This window comes from Strix uralensis, chromosome Z (assembly GCF_047716275.1).
Source record: "Strix uralensis isolate ZFMK-TIS-50842 chromosome Z, bStrUra1, whole genome shotgun sequence".
Lineage (NCBI taxonomy): Eukaryota > Metazoa > Chordata > Aves > Strigiformes > Strigidae > Strix > Strix uralensis.
In genome coordinates this window covers 101,727,329-101,748,375 of record NC_134012.1, presented here as the reverse complement: position 1 = coordinate 101,748,375, position 21,047 = coordinate 101,727,329, and the positions used below count along the sequence as shown (strand labels likewise).

The 21,047-nt window shown below is 45.6% G+C and overlaps 1 protein-coding gene across 11 annotated transcripts in view; it reads left to right on the top strand.

Annotated features, from left to right (window-relative positions):
- TCF4 (transcription factor 4) overlaps positions 1–21,047 on the top strand; it is a 240,276-nt gene that overhangs the window by 77,537 nt on the left and 141,692 nt on the right. For all 11 annotated transcript variants that reach the window (XM_074856959.1, XM_074856954.1, XM_074856953.1 and 8 more), the window contains 2 exons: positions 2,183–2,244; positions 4,659–4,755. In XM_074856959.1, coding sequence (XP_074713060.1) covers positions 2,183–2,244; positions 4,659–4,755 — 159 coding nt within the window. The remainder of the gene's footprint in view (positions 1–2,182; positions 2,245–4,658; positions 4,756–21,047) is intronic.

The window sequence follows — 21,047 nt, the reverse complement described above, 5'->3', positions numbered from 1 at the left end:
GAATGGTTGATCTGATCTGTCAGGTAAATGATACACATTTTCTTTCTTTTTCTGGAGCTTAATTAAATATTTACCTAAGAGTGTCTTGTGCTATTAACACATTCATCTGTTATTGAGATAATAGGAATTGTAATTGGGGGAAAGTATTAAACTATACAAATGTGTGGGCTTTTTGTGTTGTGGTGTTGTTTTTTTTTTTTTTTTCTTTTTTAAAAAAAATCTTGGAAATCAACCAGATTTGGTCACAGCACCCGTATTTTAAAGTGCTAATGGCCGTATCTGCTTCTCAGACCACTGAAGTTCCCACCGATCCCCCAAGTCCGGATGACACGATGTGCAGGTGGAAAGGAGCCGCTCGCGTGCGTCGTCTTCGGCAGCACTCGGAGAAAGTTTCTCTAGCCAAATATGTATTTTTCCAGTTAAATTAATGCTACTGTTTGTGCATGGCAAAAGGCAAGCAGTAGTATTATTTCATTAGAATGCTGGTGGGTACACAGGAGTAAGTTGGAAAATAGCACCGAAATGTGCAATAATACTGTTATACATCAATGTCAATCACGTTTCCTGATGTTTAACATACTGTAAGTAAAAAAAAGTAATGGATTTAAGCAGTATGGTCCAGTCCATCAATGTACTAAAGGATGTGCTTAACGTTAAGCATGAGTGATCTCATTTACTTGAATTAACACAAGAGCTGACTGTGATTTCAGTGGAATTATTCACCGGCTTCCATTAAACCTGCGCGCGAGTGCCTCGCTGAACGGGCGTTATGTTTAGCCATTAAGTTTTTAGCCGAGTGGAAAGTCTCAGGAGACTCCCAGCTCATTTCAGGAAAGGTTTTGTGATGGCAGCCGTTGCGCCAGCGCATCCCAGTATACTTGAGGGCACTGTGAGGATCTTTCAAGTTCGGTGTCAGTGATACCCCGCGGAGACGAGTTCAGGGGCTTCTCCCAGGCCTTGGTGTGACCTCAGAAGTAGCGTGGCCAGCCCAGGGCTGGGGGCACGTCACTGCTTGGGTGGGGGGGACCCGAGAGGGACAGCCCTGTGCGGTTGGGATGTCGTTGGAAGAAGCTACTGTGTGGGTCTCTTTTTTTTTTTTTTTTTTAATTTTTTTTTTAGCCTCCACATTTGAAAGAGCTTTCAGCATCATGAGGAAGTTTTAACAATAAACTGGATTAACTGACAATACTGGGAAAGACTTGGGGAAAGTGGAATAAAAATAGTTGCATCAGAGAAGAAATACTGGGAATTGTGAAATGGGGAGAGCATTCATATGCAAAATGTGCCTGTGACCTGATTTTTGTCAAGGAAAACACAGTGTTGCAGCCTAGCTGGCCTCTTGCATACGGAAGCCGTGGCTGGCTACCGATGGTCACCTCGCCCTCCCAGGGTGACTACCAGGCTGTCCCTTGGGTGCGCAGATCAACGCACCCAAGAATATGGCAGGCTGAGACCTCCCTGCATGGTGTTGCAAAGTCAGGAGGAACTCAGAGGAGTGCTGGTGCTTTGGTCCGTACCCCGAGCAGCAGGTTCCACCACAGCCTAGCACGTGCGCCATGGGACACGTTGTTCCTAGAGGTGCCCTCGCAAACGGAGGGGGAAAAGGGTTCAGAACACCCCGAAATGGGCTGGCTGGAGTGTCTCCCACCCAGTAATTTTCTATCAAATGATAGAGGAAAAGAGGGAAATACCCCCTCTGTGCTTGGCTTTTGGAATGGGCTTTTCTGGAGGTACAAGTCCGTGCGTAAATGCTTTTCTGCAGCAGAAGCCTAGATGAGGTGGTGAGAGGTACATTTACCCCAAACATGCCTTCCTTCTAGGTTTCGTCTGGTTTTATCATGTTTTATTTTTACTGGTTGACAATACCTGTTTTTGTGCTGGAGATTTTGATGGGTTTTTAACTGGTACAGTGCAGTCACTTTTTAAAGTGTCGAGAAACACTGAGCCGCTGAAGTAATTTTTATGTTCAAACCTCAGGTTCCTGAGGGTCCGGTTCATTTCTGCTGTGAATTTAAATGAGTTAATTTAAGCAGTGGGTCAGAAGCCACTACCATCGTAGTAGCCCTGTGCCTGATTCTTAATTAAAGGCAACAGGAGATTAATTTGAAACATTAATTTAAAAGTGCCTATACAAAAGGAAAGAATTATTGCAATAAAGCCTAAAGAACTTTTTTGTCCCTAGATGTAGAAGACAGAACTAGCTCAGGGTCCTGGGGGAATGCAGGACATCCTAGTCCATCCAGGGTAAGTATATCTAATCTTTTTCCCCAAACCAGACTTCCTACATATGTAAATTTACAATCTTAAATATGAGTTTTACACCTGATTGCATACAAAAATGGGCATGCAAAGTCGGCTGTAGCCTGTCTTCTCTTTAAAGTTCCTTTTTTTTTTTTTTTGAACATTTAAACCCAATTCTGTGATTGAATTTGGCACCTGTTCCGCTACTTCTAAAGGTAGCAAGAATATTAATTAACCATTTTTTCTTGCTAGGCCCTGTCAACCCCCGTCACTACTCAGAGTGCAGGTGGAGCAGAGATGATGTTACCGAATGTTTCATTTCCTGCAGTTAGATTTTTAGGGCTTGTGGGTGTCACAGAGCCTGAGGAGAGGGCCTCAACTCATCCCCGTGCCGGGGGCTTGCTGGCCACTCCGCAGCCACCTGTGGCCACCCCAGGGCCTGAGCTCAGGGCAGCGAAGCTGGAGAGGGGCCACCGGCTCTGTCCCAGCGTGCCAGGGCTGTCCCACCATGTCCCTGCCCTTGCTGCTCAGCTGCTCCGTGCCTCCAGCTGGGGGGTTTCAAGCTCCCCTCCTCGGACAGGGGCTGGAAGCTGGGTGTTTTCGACACGTGTCGTGTCCCCCCCCCTGCCGACTGCTGGCACCATCCGCGCAAGAGTGGGCTCCCCCTCCGGGGACGGCCGGCACCCCGGCCCGGCGATGCTCGGCGTTGGCTGGGATTTGCAGGATAGCTGCACTCAGTCGTTCTGCTTGTGGCTGGGGACAGTTACCCAAATTCTTTAGACACCTCAGGAACGGGAAGCGGTTCCCTTGGGAAGGAGGAAACACTGTTTCCAGCAGAGCAGCACGGGCCTCGCTGGCCCCGCTCCCCAGCCGGAGCATCCCCGGGGCTGGGCACGGCTGGTGCTTCAGCACCGGGATGATTATTTCTATTTACTTCCTGCAAACGCATGAAGTACACTTACGCTGGGCAAAAAGTGGCTTCGCTCTTACTTACGCCCTTATTTAAACAGTTTGTTTAAATTGCTTTTTAATTGTTTTCTAATTAACGTGAAGGATCGGGGCTCGCGAGCAGCGCTGCCGGGAGCTCCGTGTCCTCGAGTGTCTGTCTGGCGAGGAGAAATGCGCTTGCCCTGTTCATCCCAGGCCTGTCCTTTCCCCTCGGGGCAGGTCCTGCCCTCGGCGGATGGATGGGGGGTCCCCCACTTACAGCGTGGCGGGGGGACCCTGGCCCTGCTGCCGAGGGAGGGAAGCCCGACACCTTTTCTTATTCCATCCTGCTTAGCATCCATTACGTCATTACTGCTCACATCTGTCAGTTTTATTTTTATCCCTTTTTTTTACTTGACACTTGTATTGCTTCCGAGGGAAAAATGTTTTGAAAAGTAAATTCTAAATTTGCACACACAATTATTTATGCATGCAAAAACTTGAATGTGAGTGTACAATTAAGTTTTGAGATATAAAGAAAAGAGCACGAGCCTGGGAAGAATTCTGGAGTTTCAATCAAGCCTGTGCATTAACTTGCAGTGTTATTCTGCAAACAGCCTGACCTCCCTCTCTTTCCTCCTTTGTGAAATGATGATGGTATTTCCACGTTGGGAGAATTAGTTTCTCGTGAGTTCTTCTGAACCAAAGAAACAAAACATTACATAACCGCTGCGCTTGGGCAATATCTGTAGTTAAATTTAAGATTTTGCTGATCGAGTGACTGAAAGCAGAAGGTTACTCCAAGACTGTTTCAGAAATTAGGAGCCCGATCCTGGCAAGGATTTTACACGTCCTTGACTCCATGGGTACCGCGCGATGCTGCTGAGCCCTGGAGGAGTACTGAGGGGGGTGACAGGGCAGGGCAGGAGGGGGTGGCTGCCCCTCGCTAGCCACGCGCGAATGGCACGCACAAAGGATGAGTGCTACGTGGGGTTGTTTTTGCAGTGAGAAGTAACTTCCACGCCCACTGTGAAAAAAAATCTAAAATTTTTTTTTATAGTCCAGTGCATGTATATAGCAGCGAGGTGATTAAGACAGCAAATTCCAACATAAAAATAGATTTAAAAAAAACGTTAAAAAGAGCATTTCTTTGCTGTTCTTGCGCATGTTATGGGCAAGAAGACTTTTATGCTGAGAGGGCTTTATGTGGAATTGCCCAGCATGAAATTCCAGGGACCTCATCTCAGTCACCCATTCAGGATTATCCACGCAGCAAACTGAAGTCAATTACTAATGAAATAAAAATTTGAAACAGCTTTAAAAATGTTCTGGAACATATCGCTTCCAGCAGAATCAATAGGGGAAAACAATAAAGGAAATAATATTTCTTCTAGCTGGCTTAAAATTTAGGAGGGAAATATGGGCCTGTAGGTTTTGAGAAAATGCCATTTAAACTTGTAAAATTGTGTTTTTTCCTGATTTGTTAACAGAACTATGGAGATGGGACTCACTATGATCATATGGCGAGCAGAGACCTTGGGTCGCATGACAATCTCTCTCCTCCCTTTGTCAATTCCAGAATACAAAGTAAGAAATCGAATTTCCTAACTTGACTGCGTTGTTGAAAGTGGAATAAGTGAACCAGAAATAAAATTCTGAGGGCTTAAATCCCTCATCCTCATTTTTTGGGGTTGATTATACTCGGCGTAAGGGTGGGAACATGGATTTTTAGTTGGTTTTTTTTTTTAAGTGATCATGCAAATCCACAAATGTACCTCAGTGATGTTTATTGAACAGACTCTGTGTTCTTGCTGTGAGGGGGGTAGGACTTTTGATGCAGGAACTGCCCTATTTGCTGAAAGAGTTAAATGGTTGTTTCCTAAGGCTCAGTCTTTCCTTTTCAAAGAAGCGGCCAGTTGGCAGAGAAAATAAGGACACGCTCTGAACAGGACTTTTAAAGTAGAAAAGGATTTCTGAAAATATGATAAATATACGTTCACAAAAGGGAACAGATAAATAACTGGTGAGGGACACTGGAGCCATTGTTTGTTTTGGAGCCTGATGGATCGCTGCTTGCTGGGACCTGTGAGCTGCAGGCTCCTGGATTTCAGGCGAGGGCACTTGCAGCCTCTTCTGCTTTAGAGGAGTGAGATTTTGCCCAGGGCGTTTGGCAGGGACCCTCCTTCCACCCCACACCCCATGATAGAAGGTTTTGACACCCCTGAATAATCATTTAGCTTAGCAGCAAAGAGCATAGCAGTATGAAGAGAGGCTGTAATTATTTGTAAGTGAATGATAGCTACTTTCTTTATTACGGTTGATAAATGAGTTTGGTTAAAGTAAATATATGATGTAAAAATATTAGTAATGCTTATGCTTGGCCAAGATCACACCCTTCTTCTGCAGTTGTCAATGAACTAACCAAATGCTTTGCTTTAAAGGGTTGAACATGAGCCAAAAAAAACATGGAGCTGTAACTGCGATATATCATTCTTCAGCTCTAATATACGTCCCTAAAATATGCCTTGTCTTTTAATATTGGGAAATATCTGTGAGTTGTTTAACATATGGGACAATGTTGGAGCTTGTAGTCATTTGTATGTATTCACGTACAAAACATGGTTACAACAGTTTTAAAGGGTCTAATATAAGCCAAAAAAAGCATGGAAATTTCAACACTCCCTCCTTAACTCACGCCATGGGGCTTAGGTAGTGCGCAGAGACACTTTGCAAATAGCCACACACTTCTGTGAAACCCACTGGGCCGCGTGGTGCTTTCTAGTTTAACCTTTAATTTGAGTCTTTAGAACTTAAAAGTCTCTCTCTCTCTCTTCTGCCTGCCCTTGGGTTACAGAAAAATCTCTTTCCTGACTCTGATTGTTTTTGCCAGTCTTAGTGAAAATACAGGTTTCGCTTGGTTTAAGAAATAGTTGTTTTATAAAAACACATTCGGAGACACCCGGTTAAAGAATTAAGCCGTGGAATACTCTGATAAGGACCTTTGGAAACGCTGATGTTTCTGGGAGGTCCCACTTGTCACCGTCAGAGTTGGCCTGGCCCAGTCGCGGCCCCGCAGACCCGAGCGGGAGGCGTCCGCTCCAGCCCTGGGCAGCATCCTGCGCTGTCTGCTCCCGAAGCGCCCTGAAAGTTTGTGGTTTGAATGAGATTTGATAATTTGAGCTGCAAAGGAGACCGGTGATGTTCCTACACACGGAGATGAATGTGTGTGCAAGCGTATGGCGAGCGACCAGCCGCCTTTGACAAGCGTGCTGTTGCGCAATAACGCGTGTGCCGTCGGCTGCCTCCCGCGACCCGCGGCGTTTTGCAATCATGCTTTAGTACAGTTCTCTGCTAATTAGAGTGGACTCTTCTTATCGGGGCAGCCCTTTACTCCCCGGTTTTGCTCCGCTCCTGGGTGCGGGGCGTTAGGCTGGAGGAGGAGGAGGGTTGGCTGTTGGCATGTGTGCACGTTTCCCTCCGCTCAACGCCTCGGAGGGCCTTGGCTGGGAGGGCTGTTTCGGTGCCATGTGGGAATGGAAACCCTTAACTGGCACCAACGGAGCATCCAGGGCGACTAGCGTGGCATCTGTGGCCACCAGTGTGGCGTCTGTCATTCCCAGGACCGCGCGTGTGAAGCCTTGCCCCAACAAAGACCGCTGGTCATGTCTGCATTTGTGATTTGAGGAGAAATCTAAATGTTGGGGTGACAAACAGTGCACGGTGCTGTCTCCTCGGGCTGCCAGCTCCCGACTCCTCTTACTCCACGTGTATTTTATCATTTCTCTTTCTCTGGCCGGTCTTCGGACTCTCCCAGGGAAAGGGCCCTCTCAACGCTGGTGTTACTCAGCTGGCACCTGCAGAGTCACACTGTAGTTTTCTTTCCATGCTCTTCTCTTGGCAACTGATACAGAGTCAGACAATTATCCGACCTGAACTGGTTTTATACTGGTGGATACTGTTGACTTGGGTGGAGTTGCTCCAGATTTGAGGCGGTTTTCCAGGCAAGGACTTTGTTGTTATTGGGGATAGATGTTACCGACCCCATACCTGTAAGCCACAAATGTTTGCTTAAATGAGGGCTTCTGTTGCATTTTATTTTTCAGATATTTGTTTTTAAAATACATTTTTACGTGGCCAGTGTGTAGCAGGGAGCCTGTGCGTGTGGCTCTGGAGCAAGCCCTGCGGGGAGGAGCGGAGGGAAGGCGCAGAGCTGCGTGCCTTGCTCAGACTGCTCACGTGTATTCAAACACAGCTTGCTTTGTGTGCGTCCCGAGTCCCACTACCCTGCTAGGTGTTTTCTTAAGAGTATCTGACGAGTAGTTTTCTGGCCCAGCAATGACACGCGCAGGGGCAGATAGCTGCGGTGGGTATGGCCCATGGCGTGTCGCTTCTCATCTCCTCTCCCATTTCCAGGCATGCTCTTTGGGAACGTCTCTTATCCTGCTACTTGGAGTATCATGCTAGTACATCAAATCACTTACCAACGCGCAGTAACTTGCTTCTCACCCCCCCTTATAGCTTGATGGAGCGTTTCACTGCAAGGATTAGATTGAGGTTTCAGGCGCTGCTGAAGAAAGCTGCCGGCTTATGTGGTGACCTTTGAATCTCATCTGGGTTAGTGGTTGATATTTTGATTTGGTTACTGTGGTCATATTGTGACAGCTGCTGGTTCATTAGAATTCAGTTCCTCTCCTCCGTTTGCCTACCAGGAATATTTAGGTTTGTGTTGCTTCAAAGTGCTCTAACTACCCTGAATTCAAGCCGGCACGCCGCACAAGGTGAAGCATTGTGAAGGCTTTCGCTCCCCAGCCCGCCGGACAGGCAGGCGCGGCGGAGGGGATGGTAGGGAGGAACTTGCTGCGGGAGAAAACTTTCCCTGAGGTTTACAAAGCTGATTTAACCCAGTTGGTTGAATGTAGTAAAAATGAGAATAGAAAAGATCAAAAGCGTTTTTCTTACGTTGTTGCATGGACAGTTTGTGTTCTCCTCCCCTCCACATGTAATATTTTTGCTGTTCACAGGAGTGATTTTATATATCTTAGTGAAAAAGTTCCTACACTACTAATTAGAAGGCAGCATTTAATTTCCACCGTTGCTTTGAGACTCTCTTAAAAGGACCCAAGGTCACTGAACGTAGATCTCTTAACAGTTGTAGGAGTTGGTGGGTGATCTACTACGTGAAGACAAAAATCTTTGCTGGTGTTTATTTTCTCTTTCTATTGCTAAACACGAAGCGAAGAGCAGACCCAGTGCCTTACTCTCCCTTCCCTCCCGGCTGTCTGCTCCAGAGCGCTGCCGTGCTGCCCCAGCTTGGGCTCCTGCACGACCCCATCCCTGACACGCTTCTGGGAGGGCTGGCACGCGCCTTGCCACAGTCTGGCACTTGTATCGCAAACAAAACGTTTTCCCCTCCGGTTCCTTCCCTTTTCCTTTTAAAAATCTCCAAGCCGTAATTTTCCTCTTAGCATTGTTATTTTGGTGGCTGCTTCTCCCGGTTGGAGTGGCTGAGCAGTGCCCAGAGGCAGGGCTGGTGCCCGGGGTTCCTGGGGAGCCCGGCTCGGCTCTCGCTCTGTGGCAAGTTGGCTAACGTCTTGGTGATCCAACGTGCCTTCCTATTTATCTCTCTGAAGAGTGTACGCTGTGTATTTTGCAGGGATATTGTGAGATGTGATGAATTACTGTCTGGAAAACATCCTGAGTTCCTTGGATACCCCGTCTACGTGCCAATTTTTAATATTATTTTTAATGCTATGATAGCACTTGTCTCCGTACGAGTATTGCTGTGGCGTTTGCTTTTAATCCGTACAGCTTTGATTCTGTTACTGTTATTACAAGTAGAACTGGAATTTTTGCAGATTAGTTAAGTTTACCCAACACAGCATTATAAGGCCTTGCTTTCAATTGCTAAACTGTAAACATTTGGGATGAAATTTTCCATGCTGTGTATCTGACTCAGCCTGATTATTATTTTTTTAACCTTCTGCAGAAATGATTTCAACATTTCCTAAAATGAGATTACATTTCATCCTGGCACATTTTTGATTTTCTCAGTTAGTGTCTGGCACATCACGAACATTAATTCTTTTTCACACCACCTCTGTTATGTCAGGTGGCTTTGGTTCCCGTTTTGCAGCTGGAGAAGTGAAGGTACGTGAGGAACCATGAGGGAAATGTCAAAAACTGTCCAGTAATTTTTCAGCTGTAAATTTAAAATGCAAAAGGGTTTGATGGTCTCTCAGTTCTTGCGTTCAGTGGCGCCCAAAGATGCCAGCACTTGGGGAAATGGCAGTTGTGATGCTTCATGTGGGTCATCCACGTTGTGGGAACAAACACTCAGTAGCCACTTCCTTACCTTAGTGGTATCTGCTCTTTTAAAATTGTTTCTAAAGCCCTTTTCAGGGCAGCGCAGTGTGGAGGAGCCTGGCAACTTATGGTGGATAGAAAACAAAGAAACTACTATTATATTTGGAAAAAAAGTAAATTCTGTGTGATACACAGAAAGAAACACGTGACGACTTTTTAAAAAAGCAGCCAAAGGTGAATTTTCAGCAATCACAAGCAGAACTGTGTTTTCCAGAGAAATCTGTGACTGACTAGCTGCAGCATTAACTAAGATGAGTTTTAACAACAGAAAATCTGAGTGTAGCAACTAAAAAAGGTCAGGAAAGGCCTTCAGAAACCAAAGAACTGGAAATCCCAGACTCCAGTTTTCATTTCAAGTGTTTTCCATTCGCGCAGCTGACACAACCCAGCACCTGAACGGACGGGGCGTGGCGGAGGAGCGTCATCTCTTCGAGCGCTCTCCCTGCGGCTGAGCACCCGGGTGCTCCCCAGCCTGCTGGACAATGGTAGGAGTGAGCTGCCCATCCTCGTTTCTCCTGGAAATGAGGCCGTTTGGGGTGGATGCAGTAGGGCTCCAGCTCCAGGACTGCTGGGGGCGGGGGTTTAGGCTCTGGTATCCGAGCTCCTTGCTGAGCAGGGTGGCTGCCCCATCCCCAGAGGATACTCAGGTGTGGTGTGCCTGGGCTACAAGAAGACCTTTGACTTGGTCCTGTGGTTGTGGGTGGAAAAGGCACCGGGGCTGCGAGCAACGTTGGTATTTCTGTAAATACCAGCTCTGAGCTGGAGAAGGTGAAGGGCCTGGAGAATAAATCCTGTGAGGAGCGATTGAAGGAGCTGGGGCTGTTTAGTGTGAGGAGGAGAAGGCTGAGGGGAGACCTCATCACTCTCTACAGCTCCCTGAAAGGACATTGTAGAGAGGTTGGTGCTGGTCTCTTCCCACAGGTGATTAGTGACAGAACAAGAGGGAACGGCTTTAAACTGCAACAGGGGAGGTTCAGACTGGACATGAGGAAAAAATGTTTCCCAGCAAGAGTGGTCAGAGAGTGGAATAGGCTGTCCAGGGAGGGGGTGGAGTCCCCATCCCTGGGTGTGTTTAAGGGTCGTTTGGATGAGCTGTTGAGGGATGTGGTGTAGGGGAGAACTTTGTAGAGTAGGGCTGAGGGTTGGACTTGATGATCCCAAGGGGCTTTTCCAACCTCAATGAATCTGTGAAGACAGGTCCCACCGCATGGGACTGCTTCCCATGGCTCCAGTGCTCTCTGGCTTGTCGGGGGGAAGCTTCAGGGCTGCTTAGAAAAAGGACTAAATACCTGAGTTCAGCTGCCAAGGTTGGTTTGGTGTCGTGCCTCCAAATCTGCACCTGACATCCCGGCTTGTTTGGTTCTATGTTTTTATTCACCTCTAAACTCACTCACCTCCCCTTAAAACCGCCCTGGTGCGTGCTGCGTAGATATACGTGCCCACCAACCTAACTTTTGTTCTTCCCATCCCTGTGTGAATCCAGAAGGGAAGATCTGAGACGGGGTTTTCAACCTTAATCCAGGAAAAGCAATCTGTTGAGTTGTTTTGCTAAATCTAGAATTGTTTCACCAACCAAAATACGTCATATTCGAAGTCTCCAAACTTTAAAAACGGCGCTAGTCTGGGAAATAAATGTGCTGCCTTGCATGTTCTGAGAGCTGGGCACTGTAAATGCATCTCCAAGAACTGAATTATAAAACAGCAACTGATTTCAGACACAGTCTATTCTGCTCAATGATGGACACATATCTACATTCACGTGTAAGTTAAGGCTCCGTGTTCCTTCCTCCCCTTACCCAGGAACAGCTGGACGGGATTTCTTCCAGCCTTTCTTTTGGTTTTTTTTTGTTTTTTTTTTTTGCATTAGTTTTAGTCGTTTCTGCACAACAAAGCAGAAGTGCTTCTGGATAACCCTGAGCAGCAGTTTGAGTTGAACTGTGCAGGGTGTCAAGGCTGAGACCTGAGGAGCTTGGATGTCACACTTTAGCTTTCTAAGATAACCACAATGAAAATCACACGATTTACTGTCAACTGGGGCCTTGAAAGGTGCCTTAAAAATGCTTTGTAGACGACGCTGGCTCACGTATCCCTTCTTGTTGTGGAACGTGTCTGCTGCTTCTCTTCCCTCGCTTGCCTCTGCACAAAACTAACAGAAAGAATCTGTGCTGAAATGCGTTTTGTAGATGTAGATATAAACATGTTAGAGTTCCCAGTCAGGAGTTAATATATTTTGCAGCAAGTCAGTCTTGCAAGCGCTGCCAGTCAGGATTCTGAGCTTCAGCATTCAGCCCCAGCCTCTCGTACAGTCCTGAAGAAAAGAAATTACAAGGACATTTCCATTTATTTGGGGAACGAGCCGCAGATGTATAAATAGAAACTGTAGACTGTGGCAATTAATGTCTGCAGACTGAGCAAAGAATTGAAATATTATTTTGTACTTCATAGTTTTCAGTGAAGTTTACATTCCATTGTGTTTTGTTCTTAAACAAGTCCCAGCGTTTTTAATAAGTTATTTTGCGTGACAGTTGTATTCTGCGTAGCGCGGCGGGGACTAAAGCTGTGTGGAAAAATTCGCATTGAACTGCAAATGTATTTGCTCCGTATTTGGGGTACAAATTGGAAGTTTGCAAAATACTGCCGGAAGTTACCCTCCCCGGAGGCAAAAATAATCCTAATAATGCTAATAATCCAGCCCTCTCTTCCGCAGGGCCCTTCTGCAGACCCTTCCAGCCTGTCGTTGGGGTGGCCTTGGCGCGGGAATCGGGGCGTGCAGGGGGGAGTCACTGGGTTCAAACTGGGTGGTGTTGGGTGATTGCTGCTCCGGGTGAAGCAGGCAGCCAAAAACCTCCCGTCGGGCTTCACCTACCCAAAGCACAGCCAGCACAGAGCTGCCAGGCTCTGGTTTTATCTGCTTGAGACTCACATTTTCTGCGTTGCAAGCACATTAATAGAGAATCGGCTTTTAAAGTTACATCCAGAAGGTGCTTTAATGGTTAATGAGCTTCTGCCCTTTATATAGGTGAAGGTAGTTTGTCTTTCAAATCAGCCTTTGCTGCTGTTCTCCAGCTGAGCTGATATTAGTGGCAGAGGGAATTTGAGCTCACACCTGTTTGAGCATTAAAAGAAACCTCTAAGTGACATCCTTAAAATATTCATAGAGAGGAAAAAATTCAATTTCTAGAAAATCTTACCCCACCAGGAAAACCATTGATAGGCATTTTATTTAAAAAAAGCCCAAAAAACCCAAACCACCAAAAAAAAAACCCCCACCCCTGGGTTTGCAAATTAGTTACAATCTTCCTATTTCCCCCCCTCCTCGAGTCATTTGCAGGCCCGTAATCAGTGAGCACACACCTAAAGGTAGCGGCGTGCTGCTGGGGGACACGACTGGCCTGGATGTGGAATAGATTTGCATTACAGCTGGAAAGTATACATGTGGGAAAATCTGTGAAACAAAACAAATTTGTTGAATTACTAGGTCATTTACATAGCTGCTCCAGTCATGGTCCGTTAAACAGGCAAAAACAATGGTTTTGTTATGCTCTCTAGTTAAGGCACAGAATGTGTAAAACAATGCCGAGTTAGCTGGATAATTAATAATCATTTTGAGCCCGTACATACCTTAAGTCTGAACTTCCCAGCCTATAAAGATCCCAAGTCGAATGAGGCGTTAGCGAAATAAGATCAACTTATTTTGTTAGGTCTTGGTGTATTCTCCTACAAAAAAAATCCATAAAGCTGCAAGCGTTGGGCTTGGGGGTGGCCGAGCCTTTACGCCAGATTACATTCAGGCTCAGGCACAGGCTGGGTTTAGGCTGCATGTTGTTGGTCAGGATTAACTGCCGTCTGCGTTTCCCTAATGGGTTTCTTCTGAGGCTTTTCTCTCTATCTAAGGACATGTCTAGGAGAGAAGATGATCATTGCTTTCTGTAGGAAAATGTGAAAGCCTTAAAGGGAAAAATAACTCCTTTAGTTAAATTTTTAATTCTCTTTCTCAAGGCTAATTCTGACAGTTTCTGTAACGACTCCTCTATTCTTGTCCCCAGCCTTCAGCCTCTAGTACTGCTCTGGATTTAGCACATTTGGTCAGATGCACAGAATATACAAAATCAAATATAAAACAGTTCCAATGAAAATGATAAAAAGGGTATGACAGGAGGGTACAGTAATTCTCTACAGCATCATGCCAATAGATACATCTTACCAGATGGCCTGAATTAAGGGCAGCACCAGTTCTCACACTATACAAGGCTGATGGTATACTGGGTCCGTGCTTTGATCCTTGTACCATGTGAAATAAAAAGATATGGAGCATGCATTTAACAGGAACCATCAGTACTTTAATTAGATTATATTTCTTTTTAACTAAAATCAGAGTACTCCGATACATTTCTTCAGTCTTCAAACTTTTTACTATGTGATTGTGGTCTTGAGCATATTCCATAGTTCTAAAAAGAGTACAGAATGAGAAGTGATGGAGGGGGATCTTCTGGGAAACAAACGTGCTGACTAAATGTGATAAAGAAGAAATTAGGCCAACGATTAAATACTAAAGAGAGTAGCATTGCGTGTGTGTGTGTATATGTATGTGCGTGAATTATCTGTGAAAAGCAGTTTTGATTCATTCTTGGGTGAGGAAGCTATGTAAACAGATCAAGAATTCAGTTACAAGCATTTTGAATTTGTTTAAATACCTTTTAATTACAGTATCTATATCAACTAGTTCATATCCTTTCTACTATTTATATTTTCCTTTTTACATGCCACTAGAATCGAAGATGCCTGGTTCTGGTTCACATTGCCAGCAAATTACATTTTTCCAAATATATGTTCTAGGAGAATATTTTTTGTCTTCCTAAATTTTAACTTTCATGTAAATCTCACAGCCAGCAAATTGATTCCAAAGCCAGTTTTGGCTGAGATTACAAATCTCCCTTGGGATGTGGAGCAGCACCCAAAAGGTAACTGAAAATCTGAAGAGAGACCTTGTTTTAGGATCTATTACATGGAGAAGCTTGCAGGCATCAGTAGAAGTTGGCCCAGTGGCTGTAATCTGCTTAATCATTCTTTATTTCAACTAGAAAAAACATAACAAAACAAAAAAAGGGAGGAAAGAAGAAACATGAGCAAATTAGTGAAACTTTGGGAATGGAAAGGTGGTGCCATGTAATGCAACATTGAGGGGAATTGATACCTACTGAAAAATAAGTGTAGCAAGTATATTCTACACAGCCATGCTAAGAATAAATAATATGATGAAGAGCATACTTACATCCTAATGCAGAAGAACAAGCATAGCAAAAAGTAATCGTACGAAAGGAAGGCAAGAATATAAGATGTGAAACATCAAGTTCAGAGAACGTGTGGAATGAGGTTCAATGTTAAAAAATAATCTGAAAGCAAAGAGAGAAAGAAGGGAACAACTGTACATGAGGTTAAGATAAATAATCATGAAAGATTATTGCAATGCATAAAGAAGAGGAGGTCAGTAAAGTAGATTTTAGGACCTCTTAGAGATGGAAAGGGTAATTTATTGACAGATGATGTAGACACTGCTAAAAAATAAATGGATTTTTCGCCTCAGTGTTCACAAAAGAGGATGGGGAACAGATGCCAGAATCAGATATAAATTTCCCAGGAGAGAGGCAAGAAATATTGAAGGAAACAGGGATTATTCCAGAATGGGTGATCACACGGTGGGTGAGAACATCAGTAGATGGATTAAACTCTATAGAGGAGCAATCACAGAATTCTTAAATAAGAAAAGAGAAAGGACTATTTTATGTCTATGGGGAAAAAAACCAACCAACCAGCCAACTCCTCTCCATTCCTTGGTGTCCTCAGCTGCCCACAGGGATAACCAGGAGGGGAGCTCTGGGTTTCACCACGGCAGCACAACGCTTTTGTCCCGTAAGGACCTTATCGACAAGTTCTGTGCGTGACTCTCTTCTAGTTATTTGAAAATAATTTTAAATACTTACATTTTACAATGAGGAGTCCAGTCTCCACAAAACGTACAGTCCTGTATGGCAGGGAGAGTGAACCTGGGGCCGTCCATAAGCTCTGTTGGGTCAGGAGGAAATTTTCTTTGAGGAAACCATCGCAGATAGCAAACGCAGGTGAAGCGTTTCCAGGTGGTTTCTGCTATATGGTGTGTGAAAATCCTTGATATCTTCTAGTTCTGCCCGAATGAACTTACTCTTCATCTGACGGGAAGGTTGATACACATGGTCTGAGGTTCACATTTGAAGGCGAGATGCTTCAGGTGCCACAGCTGGAACGTTTTCATCTTGGTGGTCTGTAGGAGAATATAAGGCCAGGCCATATACGCCTCTGTTTTGTCGTTGCATTTACACTCAGATTCAGAGCTGATACTCAGCCAGTCTGGATCCAGGTCTATGAAGATCTAATATCCAAAGTTTTGATGCTCTTCTTTCTGAGCCTCTTAATGATCTGGAACAATCATGCTGTTGCTGGCAGAGTCTTCAGCCTGTGAACTTGAGCAAGCTTCACACTTTTATGAATGACTGAACTAAAGTGTTCAGTGTAACAATGGAGTTTCATCTCAGTTGTCTTCCCAGTCTCATCCTCGAGTCTCGTGCTTCTTCAGAGGCATTTTTGCTTTCACAAATTTGCTATCGGAGGTTCTCATGCCTCTTCCCAGTCCAGATTCATTAGTTTCTTGTACTCATTAGGCTTGGCTGTCTTCACAGGAGCGGTGTCTGAGTGACTGGCAGGCAGCAGCACTGGAGCTGGAGGCAAAATGAGATGCTTGATTTCCATCGAACAGGCAAACGTCAAAACTGAGGGAGGGAACGGGTAGAATATTTAACACAGAGCTAAGCTGTTGCCAGGGCTGTGGACTTAAGACTCGTGGTCTTCTGCAGCCTATACATTAGAAGAACATCAATTAAAATTTACCAATATTTGGTGGCTTGTGAAAAAAGCAATGCAAACTGAAACTGAACTTAGGTTGTCCATCTGGCAGAGGAGATCTTTAACGTTCGGATACCAAGCTGACTCAGCAAAACACTTTATTTTTAAAACCTTGTAATACTTTAGAGGTAGAATCCAGATCAAACAAGATTTCATGTCCCCCAGGCAGAAGTTTCTCTCCAGTACTTTGGATGACTTTTGCAGAAGACCAAACCCTTTCTTCTGTCCCCCTCTTCTCAAATGCAGCTGCTGGCAGATTTTCTCTGCTGGTTTCTCATCTCTGCAGCTGCAGGGCAACTGTTCCAGCAGAGAGGCAGTTGTGCCTTCATCTCATCTTCCTCCCTTGACCTGCAGACTGGAAATGTGCTTTGCTCTTGCTGCTCATCCTGAGAGGACACACCTTCTGGTGCCTGCACCCATCCGCTTAGGTAGCGTCTGAGATGATGAAGGCTAGTACCTAAGGAGTGGAAGTATGTTTGGTAGGCTGATGGAGCTCAGCCTAAATTTAACTAGACCTTCCTTTTAAGGATCTTCTCCCAACTTCTGCTGGAAAAGTAAAATAGCTCATAGGTCCACTGTAACTTGGATAATACTTTGTCATGCCTGCTTATCGTGATGGGAGTATGCTTTGGCTTCAGTAGCCTTCTGTTACACCACCCACCTGTGAAATAACATCTCTTGGGATGCAGGGGATTGCAGAGGAATCTCTGAATAGGTTATAAATTCTCTCATAATCCCTGTTTTTGTGGATGGAAACACCCAAATGCAACCAGAGGCTGAGCTGCTTGCCTGTAGCCCTCCCCTTGTCCATGTGTAAATTCCTAGAGCTCCCTGCCGCTCTCCTGGACATGACCAAATAGCATCCTTAGTGCTCAGTTTAGTCAGTGTCCTAAATCCACTCATGGTAATCCTGGTTTTCTGTTGATGGAAGCTGCAGAAAACCAAGCACTTTCAGAGCATGAATGGCTACAGAAATAAATCCCACATAAAATTATATCCTTTTTCCTACAGAGCATGCCCAGGTTACGTTGGTCTGATAGACTTACGGGTGTTCACTTGAGGATGAGTTTCATTATAGAGGCACTTTGGCCTCTGTTGTTAATACAAAAATCATCTCTCCATGCCCACAAGCAAGAATTTCCATATGTATAACACACCCAAAGTTCCAGCCGTCTTAACATATATTCTGTGCCTTTTTGTTGTGGTTGGATTCAAGGCAACGGAGCTCCAGCCTCTGCATCTTTGAGCTTCTCTCGACTACATTTTGAAAATTCACTATTGAGTTGTTTCTGCTGTTCTGCAGAACAGAGCAAGAGAGCTTTATTCCCTCCAGAGTACTTGGCTTACTCGCGCCAGTGTGCTTGTTGTTAGGTCAACCTGGGGAGTTCCCTTCCTGCCCCCCCCTTTCTGGTGGTAAGCCGGGGAGGGGGTGGCAGGTTAGCGAGGCAAGAGTAAGGAGCTGTTGGGTAGGCTTATAAACGCTAGCGAAGCATGGCAGACTGAGCTGGGTCTTGTTTAACTCGATCATTTAAATAGCCAGTCCTCCTCGGTGTGTTTTGTTTGACTAGGTTTCACCTCTTTGTATGGCAGAACTATTCTTTGTCTAACTTTGATATTTTTTTTTTACATGTGAAATGGTTTTGATCACATTATATGGAGCTGTCATCACACCCCGAACAGTTGCAATTTCTGTGCCTGCTCATGTGGTGCACACCTGTAACATGTTGGGAACGGACTTGGCTTTGAAGCTAGACTTGTTCTCTCATAAGAGTCCACATATTTCTTCCATCATGTAATGAGATTTGCTGATGATACAAAACTGAGGGGAGCAAGCTGCACTTAAAAGAGAGGCAATATAAAATACAGCTTTGGCCACAGTCCTGCGCTTGGATCCGTGCAGGAGGAGTCCTGCCACAGCGCAGAGCCCTGTTGACTTGAGCACAGCTCTGGGTAGTAATAAAAATCTGCTCGCAAGCTATCGTTTGCTTTTTTAACACTTTCAAGATTTTAAAATGCAGAGTTAAATAATTACTTAAACGGAGAGTGAAAGTAAAACGGGAGGAAGGGAAGGATGTACTGGTGGAAGTGTTTGGAAAAAGCTGGTGGTTCAGATGCCAGGAGATTATTCCAAGGAGTGGCGAGTGGATGTCCCTCTTCTCCTGACTGGAGATGGAGAGCAGCTGGCCCGTGGTAGGAACAAGGGTGATGGGGGATCTTGGGAGGCTTTAAAAACGTTAAAAGGACTTTTCTCAGTCAGCTACTGAGATGAAAAAGGAGGGAAAGAGGGTAATGTGAACCTGCTGCTGCTCTGATGCGTTAAACAGAAGAGAAACTAGGCCGAGCACCAAAGGGGAGAGGAACCTGCAGTTGGCTTTCATGGCTGGGCCGGGGGTTGATCTGGAAAGTGGGCAGCAGAGCCGAGGGCCCGCTCTCATCGCCGTGTCCTGTTGAGGCTGAACGGGGCCGCAGGGTGAGGCCTTCCCATGTTCTGTGTAGCCTCGTGTTGCTGTTTAATGGGGAGAGACAGAGCTGAGGGTTGATGAAAAACAGTGCATTTAAACCTTCACCCAAATACAAAACAGGTCTGGTTTTTCTTTTGGGGGTTTTGTTGTTTTGGTTCCCCCCCCCCACCCACCCACCCTGAAGCTAATGGTCTGAGATTCATGAGCAAAGGTTGAATAAAAGTCAAAGGAAACTATTTTGGCACTTTATAAGGGATGAGTGAGGCCACATCCGTAATCCTGTGCACGGTTCTTGTCACCTTATTATTAGAGCTGTGTAAATCTGGCAAGGATTTGTATTTGCCAAATATACCTCTGGCCTAGATTTGGGCTTATATTTGGAATTCAGGCCAGTTTTAACGCCTGTGCAGTTTGTAATTTTTGCCAGTTTTAAGCAAAATAACAGGAAGGAGGATAATGAAGGACAAGAGGAGTCAGGAAAGCAGAAAACTAAGAAAGGAAGGAACTAGAAAAAGAGAAGAAAAAAAAGGACAAAGGCATACGGAGCCCATTCCTTCTTTCCTACTTTTTCCACAGCCCTTCTTTAACACATCTTCTCTTTTTCCCTTTCATGCTTCGTTGTTGCCCTCTCTGAATTTAGAAGAATTAAATAAATTCAGCCACTCTTTTCTGCTCTGCTTGTGCTCTCACATTTGTTTTTTAATTTGCAAACTTCTCCCTTAACCTCTCTCTCATAAATTCCTCCCTGCCCCCCGCCTTCATTTCTTTTCCTGTGCCCCAGAGTCCCTTGGTGGATGTGCTGGCTGTGAAAATTTTCCTGGTCCGCATATCCTCTCCTGATGCACAGATGCTTTGATGTACATGCATACCAGGAAGATTAAAATTCTAAGGACTGAAATGTATTGCACTCGCATTCATGAAATAAGCCTGGCGAACACACTGGTGAGACAGAGAGAAATTATTTGCTGATGTTATCTCGTCCCGTACGTAGGTCAGGTGAAACATGTCCCTGAGAGCGAAGAGCCCCCCAGGACTTGCCCTCTGAAGGTCTCCTTGCTGCGCTGTCGGGGTGAGGGCGCAGGAGCTGCTTTCCCCATGGGCTGCTCCGGGTGGAACGGGCTGGGCGGATTTTGCTAAATGAAGGGTAGAGAAGCTGCGACTTCCCCAAGGTCAATGGGAGAATCAAAGGCAGAACTGGAACAAAACCCAGGAACGAGGTGTAAGGAGCCCGGATTCTGGCTGTAGTAACACTGGTCTCCTGCTCAAGTTTGTGATTTTGTTAGTGGGAGCTCAGAGTTTTACCTGAAGGCACTTAAATTGCAGGTTTTAAGTACAGTGTGAGCCTGCTGCTCCTCCTCCTCTGCCTTGCTGGCTGTCAGTACCCATCGCAGAGACCCCGGCAGAGGCAAGTGCTCTGCGTTGGTTCCCCCCCTGCCCTTAGCAGCTCACAGAATCATCTCAGTTGGAAAAGCCCTTGAAGATCATCTAGTCCAACCATGAACCTCACACCGACTGTGAGGGGACCACGCTGGGGGCCTCGTCCCGCAGTGCTCAGCCGCTGGCGCGGAGGAGCGGGGCTGGAGGCGCTGGCTGCAGGTGTGGGTGTACAGAGAGTCCAGGTCTGCGCGGGCTTTCGTTAGAGATAATTATCTCTTTCGTATGGTTGCATTGGCTGGGTGGAGCCGGTTTATTGCATTATTTGGTTACCTTCTTCTGTGGTGATTCATTGATTATTAACACGTACAGATTTGGACGCGGCATAGGAATTATACAGGAATACAGAAGGTGGAAGAGCGAGGAGCTAACATGAGCCTCGACTTTGAGAACTCCCTGGCTTCGAGAGGGGGAAAGGCAGGTTTGCCTCCCGCGGGGAGGGTGGGATTGCAGAGGGTCCCTTCGGAACGTTGGGGGGATGTGGCAAGGCTATTTGATCTAGTGACAAATACGAAACTGGTCACAAGCCCTGAGCTGAGCAAAGGCCAGATGGGAAAGGAATTGCAGTAGTTCTCATACAGGGAAAATAATAAAGGGCCGCGTTAATGGCCAGCACTAGGACTGGATCCTATCAGAAGTTAAAAATAGAAACATGTCGGTATTTGGAATCGATGTCCTGGTTAG